At 46.5% G+C, this 10649-nt stretch overlaps 1 protein-coding gene across 3 annotated transcripts in view; it reads left to right on the top strand.

The window, feature by feature from the left end:
• Positions 1-2888: 2888 nt before the first annotated feature.
• ZDHHC9 (zDHHC palmitoyltransferase 9) overlaps positions 2889-10649 on the top strand; it is a 38664-nt gene continuing 30903 nt past the window's right edge. For 2 of the 3 annotated variants that reach the window (XM_055438700.2, XM_055438702.2), the window contains exons 1-3: positions 2889-3088; positions 3420-3485; positions 4657-4957. In XM_055438700.2, the coding sequence (XP_055294675.2) occupies positions 4791-4957 (167 nt within the window). In that variant the 5' untranslated portion in view covers positions 2889-3088; positions 3420-3485; positions 4657-4790. The remainder of the gene's footprint in view (positions 3089-3419; positions 3486-4656; positions 4958-10649) is intronic. The other variant, XM_055438701.2, reaches the window with a different exon arrangement.

Raw genomic sequence — 10649 nt, 5'->3', positions numbered from 1 at the left:
TCCCCAGTCATCAGTGCAGATAGAGGAGGGAGGTGGGAAACAGTAGTTACCTCCAGATATCATTAGAACATACATCATTGATTGTGTTTCTCCTATATGCCAAACATTTAGCACACATCATCTCCCATTCCCTTTATAACTCTGTGAAGTAGGCATTAACTCTGTTTTACAGCTGAGGAAATTGACTCAGAAACGAGAAATTACTTGACATAATTTACACGATCTTCTGAGTAGCGGAGTCAGGATTTGAACCTAAGTCCGTCTGGCTATAAAGCTTTGGCACTTTCTACCATGCATACCATCTTGCCTCTTCTGTGTCAGGGAAAGCAGCCCAGCCCCCAGGGAAATAACTATTGCTTAAGAACACTAAGTTGGTCCCTGTGGACAGGATGCCCGTGGTTCTTTCCTTTGTTCATCAATTCATTCTACAAATATATGTTTATTTATAGCCAGAAAGTAAGGAGAAGAGAGCAGCCAGGTGGGTGAGCTGGGAAGGGATACTTGTGTGGGTAGGAGGGCAAGGCAGCCTGAAAGGGTTGAGGCTAAAGTAAACAGGCAAAAAACAAAAATGGGGCCAACAAGAGCTTAAATGCAGGATGGGGACTAAGTTTGGGGATCTGTTTTGGATACAGTACTGAAGGGGTCTCTGGGTGTTTACAGGAGAGATGTCTGGAGCAACACTAAGAGGCAAGTTGCAACTCCATGGCAGCACTCAGGATCTGAGGCCATTGACACCTCCATACCACGAACACATGCAGGAACTGTTAATATGGAGACAGGTATTTTTAAAAAAGCACACCAGAATGTGTGTGACCACACAATGGAGGCCTACACCTTTATTCCATGCTGTTTCGAGTGCTCACCACGTGACTGCAACTCCCCTTCAAAGGAGCCAACACCCCTTTGGGTGCATAAAGTCTAGAGGTTTGTGGAAAAGAGAAAACAATCTTCATTTATAGTCACAGTGTAGTTAGGGATGTGTATTAAGATCTTGAAACGATGTAAGGACATAGAAGGAATTGGTATGGAGGGTTTGTCCATATCCATTTTCCTTATTTTTCTTTCAGAGGTGAGTACAAATGATAACAGATTGTAATAAAGCAAGCCTGACCTACACAGTCACTTAATAATCCCAAAGGGAATGTGACCCAGAGCAGGGAGGGGCAGAGCTCAGGAATGTGCTGCTGTGACTCATTCCAGGACTCCCAGGGCTTCACCTACACCTGAGACGTTTGGGTGCTGTGGAGGTTTATTTCTGTCCACTCCCCAATTGGGAGGATGACAGCTGGGGTGACTGTGAGACTCCTAAGGGCCTCTGGTATACACAGGCTTGGGAACCCAGGGGCCTGATGGGCTGTTCCTCTTCTTTCCATACCAAGTGAATGCAATACCAGCAGCCTCCAGGATTTAAAGGGGAGAACTAGAGGCGATGATACTGATCATACGGTTCATAAAAACTACACCGATAATTATAATCAGCATGAGTGCTGGGGAACAATAAAAGCTTTATAAAGATGAACTTTCTCATACAAATGAATTATAACACATCTCTCATAAGAGAATTACCTAGTGATTTTTTAATCCTTTAAAATTTTTGATTGAAGGGTACCATGAATGTGTCAAATGTAACTATTATTAGGTAGAATTTTGCTTCATATTACGTGGGGCCCAAATCCCATAAATTGAGAAATAGTTCTTGACCAGGCACGTGGTCCTTCAACTAACACACAAAAAACTGCCTTGGGAAGAGCTTTGGCAGTCTCTTTTGTATTCACTGCAAATACCTTCACCCCAGAGAAACTTTATTCAAGCTTAGGAAAATAGCTGACAGTCTGGGCACTCTCTCCGACCGTGTGACAGGTAAGGAAAGACCACCTTCCACCCTCTCTCATATTCCCCCTTATATTTGGAAGCCAAGAGCCACACTAGCAGAAACAGATCCAGTATCTTTTAAAGTCTGTTGTAGAATATTGATGCCATGGTTCTCAACTGTTTTCCTCACTCCAATCTTATGCTAAAGGATGCGACTCACTCAGATCAGTAGCAGTGGCTTATTGTGGTAATAACTGCCCTGTCAGAGAGGTGGCAGAAAGATAGAATCAATGTGGTTGGTGGGTAGAGTTTCTGCTGCTCCTCTCTGAGCCCCAGTCAGCACCTCATTATCACAGACTCTTCAAATTTAATAGTCATTTACAAGCTTTTGAAGCAATCTTTACTTCATCACCTACCTGAAAGAATTTATGTCCTGTCAGTAGAGTTACAGCGTCAATTTTTTTGTTTACAATACTGCAAAATGATTCCATCTTCTTGGGGACAGTTATCCCTTTCAAGTTCCTTTTTACATCGGTTTGTTTTGTTCCTAAAGCCAGAGATGCAGGCCAGGGTGACTGGGACAGAGGTGGGATCACTACCTCATGAATAGGACTTGGGAGGCAGAGGACTTATTTTTACGCGGGTACAGAGTAAAATCCCAAGTCGTGATTGATTTCATGTAAGTAAGGCTGGAGAGGCCCAAGGAAGATCCAGTTTGCGGTTAGCACCGGGATCTGTGAGCCAGGGTTCCTTCAGCGTCTCATGGTACGTGTTGGCGGGGAGGCAGGTCCCCCGTTCCTCCTAGTCCCATTGACACTACGCTTCATCCCAGTCCCTGCGGAACTGTATTAATAGAAAGCGACACTTCACACATCGGTGCTCAGACCCCAGAGGGAGGCTGGCAAAGGTTTGGCAGGTGGGCACGAAGCCGGGAGATGGGTGGGGGAATGGGGCGGAGGCATTGTCGAGTGGCGTTCCGCGCAGCCAATGGTAGTTCGGGGCAGGGGTGGCAGGGGCGGAGGCGCCGAGGCGGATCAGCCAATAGAGGGCTAGCAACTACTGGAACGACCTGGTGACGTGAGGAGCGTTCCATTTGGCCAGCGGTGGGCGGTTGCCACAGCTGGTTTAGGGCCCCGACCATTGGGGCCCCTTGTCAGGAGGAGGCAGCCTCCGGGCTGGGGAGAAGCCGCTGCCACCTCTGGCGGCCGACGCGATCCCCTGGGACAGTGCACTTCCTGGCTTCAGTTCCCGGCCGAGTTCGGTCTCCGGGGTTCAGGTAACAAGGGGGTGGGTGGGGGTGGGGGTCTCCGGGGCTCGGCCGCGTGGTGGGTTGCAGCTCACTCGGCTGCACCGGGACGCGCGGAGCCTGCTCTGCCCTTCTCGGCTCGGCAATTGCCGAGCCCCTGGCCGGGGTGACTACACGTGGCGCCGTGTGTGAGTGTGTACGAGCGTGCGGAGGTGGCGCGCGTCCCCTCCTGCCCGGGGCGGTGGTCGGCGGCGTGGCTGAGGCTGGGCGGGCCTCTCGAGGCCGCGCCCGCCGCCCGTCCGGGATTCGGGCCTCGGGCCGGTCGCTGGTTCTCGACGGATTTTGATCTTTGTTCTCCCAGGCCCAGCTCTCCTTCCTGGTCTCTCCTCCCGCTGGGGCGGTTTATCAGGAGAAGATTGTTATCCAGGTTAGTTTTACACAAAGGAAGTATTCTCTGCACCTCCGATGCCCCCTCCCCTTTCCCAAGCCTTCCAGCTTCTCCTTTCCTGCTCAGCTCCTAGTCTCTCTTTGGACCGTTGCCCTCTCCATCCCAGTGGGTTATTTCTCATCAGTCAGTCTAGCTGCAGGTTTCCGCCTCTTTCTTGCCAGCATGAGGCATGTGGTATCGGTAAATAGAGGCCACAGCACCACACCTGAGAGGAGAAGGGTGACAGCGGTGAGATAGGCTGGGCCTGGGGATTCAGGATGCTCAGTGGAGATGGTACTTCTGAAATGTCCCAGAAAGCACCTTTATGACTTTTCTTAACTGCTGCCACCCCTCACCCCCTATCGGGCCCCTCCTTCTCCCAGCCATATCAGAATCTCTCTGGCTTAAGTCAGCCTTTCACCTACAGGTCTGTGATGTGGTTTCATTAAGATTCCCACAAATGTAAGGCTAGACCGGCAAAGTTGGTTCATTTTCCAGACTCAGGAAGTTAGGAGGGTTTGATTAGGGGAAATCTGTTTTGAGTAAATACAACCTGGGTTTGTGTACAGTGTCCAAAACCTCCTAGCTCTCCCAAAGGATGACTTGTTCCCTGGTGTGATTCAGATTCCAGTGGCTAATTGAAGAAAGAAGGTGAAGAAGTGGAGGAGGGGAGGGAATGGCCCTTAAGGATAAAAATTCCACTATTATTTTTAGAGTCTTCTTCATGATGATTATACAACAGTATGGTATAGTGGAGAGCGCCCTGGACTGAAAGTCAGCAGACCTGTTTTCTTGGCTTAGCTTCATGGCTTTGTGACCCAGAGAAGTGATTTCCCCACTTTGGTCTTCAGTTTACTTATTTCCAAAACAAAGTAATTGGGGCTGTCACCTATAAAACCTCTTCTAGTTCCTAGTTCTGTGATAATCAAATCATCAGTATTATACTGGAAGTAAAGGGATGTATTTAAGATATACTAGCCTCTTTCTCTTTTTGAGAACCTTTAACCTTTTCTTCTTTTAGGGGACGAAAACAGATTGGAAATAAACTCTTCCATTTCTTCACTCTCAACCCTTGAGGTAGTGCTCATCTTTCTGCCTCTGGGAAAGGAAGATTGAACTGCATTTTCTTGTTCCTGCTTCAATTTCTTTTTCTTTTTGTGTTTTTCCTTAGGACTAGAAATTGGACTTCTGATGATGTTTGACCCAGTGGCAGCAATAGCACACAACGTGATTTCAAAGCTGGGCTCAGCTTCTGTTTCTTCCCTCTTATAATCGTAAACCCATTTTGGACCAGGAATTCCAATCATGTCTGTGATGGTGGTGAGAAAGAAGGTGACACGGAAATGGGAGAAACTCCCAGGCAGGAACACCTTCTGCTGTGATGGCCGCGTCATGATGGCCCGGCAAAAGGGCATCTTCTATTTGACCCTCTTCCTCATCCTGGGGACGTGTACACTCTTCTTCGCCTTCGAGTGAGTTTCCATTGAGTACTGTTGCCTGATTATTGTTACTTTGGGTCCAGGGGAAGAACCTTCTTTCTGGAGAGTTTGTGGCTAGTCCTTGGGATGGTTGTCACTGTCCTCTTGAGCAGTGTCTGTAGATCATGTCAACTGAATTCATTGCTTTGTATGTGCCTCCATAAAAGACCAAGACGTTTGATAACCAATTTTATATCACTGATTTGGGGCCGCCCCTGGAACACTTAGGGAATAAAAGAATTCATCATCATTACTCACCTCCCCTTTTCAGTCGTCTCCTTAGGTGGTTGGTGACAGATTGCCTCTTCTCCACCCCTCCCGAGCCTAGAGCACTCCCTGTGGTCATAACTCCACCCCATGATATTCACCTATTCTGTTATTCTGGGTCCTATTTCCTTAGGACTCAGCTCTCAGCTAGCTGTTAAATTGAAAAGCCAACTGAATTGGGAACCTGCAGATTGGTTCCAGCCTCAGCTGTGCCACAGTCTAGCTGCGTGTGTGGCACATATGTGCTTATTAATTGTGAGTTGCTCTTTCTTTCAGTCAAAATCACTCAACATAACTCTCTATTGTGTGTGTGCCCGATACCAGCCTTGGGGTTATTTTTTCTGTGAGGTAACAGCTAGTACTAGAGGCAGTTTGAAATCTGTGTCGGTCACTGCTTTAGGGAGGTGACCAGTTGGCTACTGTGACATGACTCCTGGGTATGCTGAGAATGTGGTACACTCCAGGGATGAGAGCAATGTTAATTGGTTTGGGATTATTATGAGGAAGGCCTTGAAGGAGCCAAGAGATGTGTTTGTAGACCGTGAGCCACACCTAATATGAACCTGCTACAGTTCATGCACTCCAGTGACCTGGAAATGGAACTCCCCTCAGGGGGCGTGGCCATGGGATGGAGGAGGGGGCTTCTGGGCTTGCCTTTGTGGATAATTAAAATGAGCTCTGATCTTTGGGGGCTCATTTTTGTCTTTCTTCTGTAAGGGCTTCAGGCTTTCCCAGTGCATTGAGAGTGATTTTTGGGGGCTGGTTTGCCAGACTTTGGGATAAGTGCAAATGGCTTGAGTAACAGCAGGGGAAGGAGGGGGATGTAGTTTATAATGGCCAGGAAAGTAAGGTCAGAGGACCTTTTTGTCAAAGGCACTTTTTTTGCTGCTGCTGCTACCAAGTTGTAAAATATTTGGCAAAATCAGACAGGTTGATCATGGCTTCTTAGCTGCTTTCCAGTCAGAGTTTCATGGCTGAGTGTGTGTGTGTGTGTACTTTGTGTGGTACAAGTGAGCATGTGCAGGTGGGCAGGCATAAGCATAACGTTTAAAAAAATATCTCCCCACTCCTCACTCTTGTCTCCAAGTTAGCGTTGTTCTTTCCTTGCTTGTTTATGGAAGTGCAGAGCTGAACTCTGTATTCGTCATTCTCACTCCTTCTTCTGCTAAATCACTAGCTTTTTTTTGCCTCTTTCTCCTCCCCAACTCAGGGTTAAATTTTTGTGGTTGAAACCATTCAAAACAGAGATGAGATTTGTTTCCAGGCCCTGACTGAGCTGGTAATTCTGGGCCCAGGAACCCTCTGGTTTGACTGGCCAAGGGAACTTGAAATTTGGAGCTACTGGCATTTAGCCCTTTTTGTATCTGGGAGCCAGACAGAGTATGATTTGGATGTGTTCTGTTCGGCCCTGAAGGCCTCTGAAGAAAACTGCCTGTGGGATGAAGCTTATAATTAACCAAGTTACTGTTTAACAGAGGCAGGTTGGGTTTTCTGGTGAGATGACTTTTTTCCCCCAAGTTATTTCTTGCGCTTTGCCCTCAGATATGAAGGGTGAGGTTGTTTGTAAACTGCCTTGGGTTCCAGCTGTGTGTGGTAGAGTAAAGAGTTTTGAGGGTAGGGCTGGGGGAGGGAGTAGGAAAGGGGGAAGGGAGAAGGAAGTAAAAGTGTTAGCTGAGAAGTGGTATGGGGAAGTTTGCATCTGACCGAAGAGGAGAGGGCCCTGGCAGTGAACCCTTCTTACTCAGAATGGTGGAGTCTGTGTCTGTGAGCATGTGTGCATGTGTGCATATATGTGTGCATGCGCATGCGTCTGTCTGTCAAATGCAGACACATGGGCACTCTAGGTGGCGGCTGCCTTGGACCCAGCCACTGACAGGCTGCACAGAGGACACCAGCCTGCCTCTGAGGAATGAAGTCTCTTTCTGGTCGACCTTTTTCTTTGGGGTCTATAATTTACTCTCCACCACATGGTGGAGGATAGGGTTTGGGGGCAGAGTATGGGCTCCTTTGCTAGTATGCGAACTTACGGAGACCTCAGGAAATCACCTGGTTTAGTCCCCTGCCTTCAGGCGTTGAGGGTGTCTGAACCAGCCGTGACAAAGGATGGTCTCTTTTCATGTTTAAATTGTATAGGAGCATAGACTGTACATTCTCCGGCTGCTGCATTTTGGCCTTGAGGAAGAAAGTTCAGATCTTGAGGCACATCTGGACCTGCAGTTTAGTGACAAGGTCCTGCTTGCAGCAGGTGTGCAGGAATGAGTGAGAGGTGATTTATAACCCCCTGTGGCACAGCCCTGGGTCGGCCAGATGGCTTGAGAAATCTGGTCAGGCGTGTGGGCGCCCCTTGATGAAAAACATGCAGTGTTAGTAGTGTCAGTGGACATCTTTTTATTTTTATTTTTGGACTTTGCTTTTACATGTTTAGATTTCTCAAAGGAGGGACCTGTGATTTTTTAGTGGACAGACAGTAGGTTAACTACATAAAATGAGAAAAGGTGGCCCATACAGGTGCTCATTAGCTCTGTGTTGTTAGAAGCGTTTCCAAAGAAGCTCCATGTCTCAGAGCTGCTGTCACAGAGTGAATTATTCCTGCCCAGGATGGGAAATAGGGCTAGATTATCACTAAGCCTCTTGCAGCTCTGAGAGTCTGAAATTCTATATAACTCTTGTGTCTGTCTGGAAGATTCTAATACACACATAGAAAAGGAGAGGATAGAAGATTACCAGTAGATAGCTGTATTTCAAATGTAATTGTATCTATTGTATCTACAGTAAGTGTATTTGAATTTAGAAGCAGAGTATACATTGTATAGTGCTTTAAAAAAAGAATTTTCTTGCAAGTAGAGATTCATACTAAGTGAAGTAAGTCAGAAAGAGAGACAAATACCATATGATATCACCTATATATGTGGACTCTGAAATGTGACACAAATGAACCTATCTACAAAACAGAAACAGACTCAGGGACATAGAGAAAAGAGTTGTGGTTGCTATGGGGGATGGGGTTGGGGAAGGAATGGAGTAGGAGGTTGGGGTTAGCAGATGTAAGCTATTATATATAGAATGGATAAACAACAAGGTCCTACTGTATGGTACAGAGAACTGTATTCAATACCCTGGAATTAATCATAATGGAAAAGAATGTATATATAACTGAATCACTTTGCTGTACAGCAGATATTAACACAAATTGTAAATCAGCTATACTTTAAACAAGAGTATTCTAGTTAAAAAAAAGAGAGAGGAATTTCCTAATGTATTCTTCAGTTCAGTTCAGTTCAGTTCAGTCGCTCAGTCATGTCTGACTCTCCGCGACCCCACGAATCACAGCACGCCAGGCCTCCCTGTCCATCACCAACTCCTGGAGTTCACTCAAACTCATGTCCGCAGAGTCGGTGATGCCATCCAGCCATCTCATTCTCTGTCGTCCCCTTCTCCTTCCCCCACAACCTTTCCCAGCATCAGAGTTTTTTCCAGTGAGTCAACTCGTTGCATGAGGTGAAGTATTTAGGAAATGTGAGCTTTAAGCACATGAACAATTCTCCGTCGTTTCTGCCCAAACTCTGTCCAGCTTGTGTGATGAACACATAGCCAACAGCTTGGCTAGGAATGTCAGGACACTGTAGCAGACTGACACTGACAACCTGTGAACTGTCCAACTACTGAAAGGCTATTGTGGTATTTAGTCAAATTCAACTTTCTGATAAAGCTTGGGGAAAAGACCAAGTGCACTGTGTTATGAAAGTGGCTTCCTAGCTTTCTCTGTTAACTGTGTGGCCAGATCACTACTGGGGTCAAGGTCTCTTCTAGCATGAATGATTGTGTGACTCTTGACCCCTGAAGTAGGAAGGCGTTTACTGCTGTGATCAGTGCTTATGCCTCACTGTGCCGTATCTAGCGGATATCGTATCAAGGCATTATCAAACCCTGTTGGACTGACCCTCCTGGGTGCTTCTGATGTACAGAGGAGTCATTGAATTGGATGAACTGAAAAAAGCTTTGTAGCACTGCTTAGTAATTGTCCCACTTCTAGCCTATTCAGACTCTACCTCTTTTTCAAGTCCCTTCTTGAGTCTTTCTTCATGAAATTTTTCTAGTAATGTCTGCATTCATAGGACTAATTGTACATACCAGTCATTTAACACATAATTACATGAGTTTTTTATATTTTTTAATTCTGTGGATATTACAATTTGAGTTCTTTCAGGGTCAGGGACTATCCCCTGTGTGTGTGTGTGGCCCCCACAGTGCCTTCTACTAGGCCTTACGTAGAGTATGTGATCAATAAATGTAGCTGAATTGATACATTCTGGATGCACTTAAAATGTAGCAGTCTTGACTCACAGAATCGTAGAATGATAGATCTGAAAGGGGCCTTGGAGACCATCCCCATCCTTTGGCAGGTGACAAAACCAGGTCTACAGAAATAGATGTCATCAAGGTCAATCAGCTAGCCAGTGCCTTTATGCGACGTCACCTTCCATCTCATTGTTACCTTTTGAGTACAGAATCCTGAACACATGCAGATTACTAAAGCTGTGCATAGTGCCAGATGCTGGACTGGTATATTCTGCGGTCTTGCTAGCTAGTGTTTGTGTTGCCTTAGTGGATTCTCGGTTACCTTGGCCTCCTTAACTCAAGCTCCTAGTGGCTCAGATGGTAAAGCATCTGCCTGCAATGTTGGAGACCCAGGTTCGATCCCTGGGTTGGGAAGATCCTCTGGAGAAGGAAATGGCACCCCGCTCCAGTATTCTTGCCTGGAAAATCCCCATGGACAAGAGGACCCTGGTAGCCTACAGTCCATGGGGTCGTAAAGAGTCGAACATGACTGAGCAATTTCACTCACTAGAAAACGAAGGCATATTTGTGGAAAACTGATTGTATTCTAGCATGGCATTCTGGTAGCCTTGTAGGAACAAGGAACCCCTTCCTTTAAGTGTGAACTTAGAGAGTAAGCTTTTGAGTTACAAGGGATCATCATCCCTGTTGCTGCTCCTAGTTCCTGCTTCCAAGATAAGGACAGCTCCAAGAAAAATGAGGCAGTATGTACTCCTTACCATGTTACTCTGTGGGTGATGGTGGTGAAAGGGGCACCGTGTCCCCATGGTCAGAAGAAGGGAAGAGGCAGTCTGGTAACAAAGTTACCGGGTTTGAGGAGTCACAGGGCTAGGTAGACCAAGGCCAAACTCTGACATGGAGGAATATCCCTGTCTATAGTGACAAAGTCCAGGTTCCTGAATTCCTTAGGTGAGATTAGGAAGAGGAAAAAATGACTTTATCATGATCTCTAATCAAGAGAGTATTCTCTGAAGAATTGCCCTGTGGAGGTTCAGTCTTGTGCTTATCTAGCCAGCCCTCTTCTGTGACTCTGCCAACCAAAGACAGTTTTAGAAAGGCATAGTTGTCTCTTTGATATCAG

This window comes from Moschus berezovskii, chromosome X (genome assembly GCF_049115385.1).
Source record: "Moschus berezovskii isolate FMDL1 chromosome X, NW_MosBer_1.0, whole genome shotgun sequence".
NCBI lineage: Eukaryota > Metazoa > Chordata > Mammalia > Artiodactyla > Moschidae > Moschus > Moschus berezovskii.
Note: the sequence above shows the minus strand (reverse complement) of the source record. Positions and strands in the feature narration are given on the sequence as shown.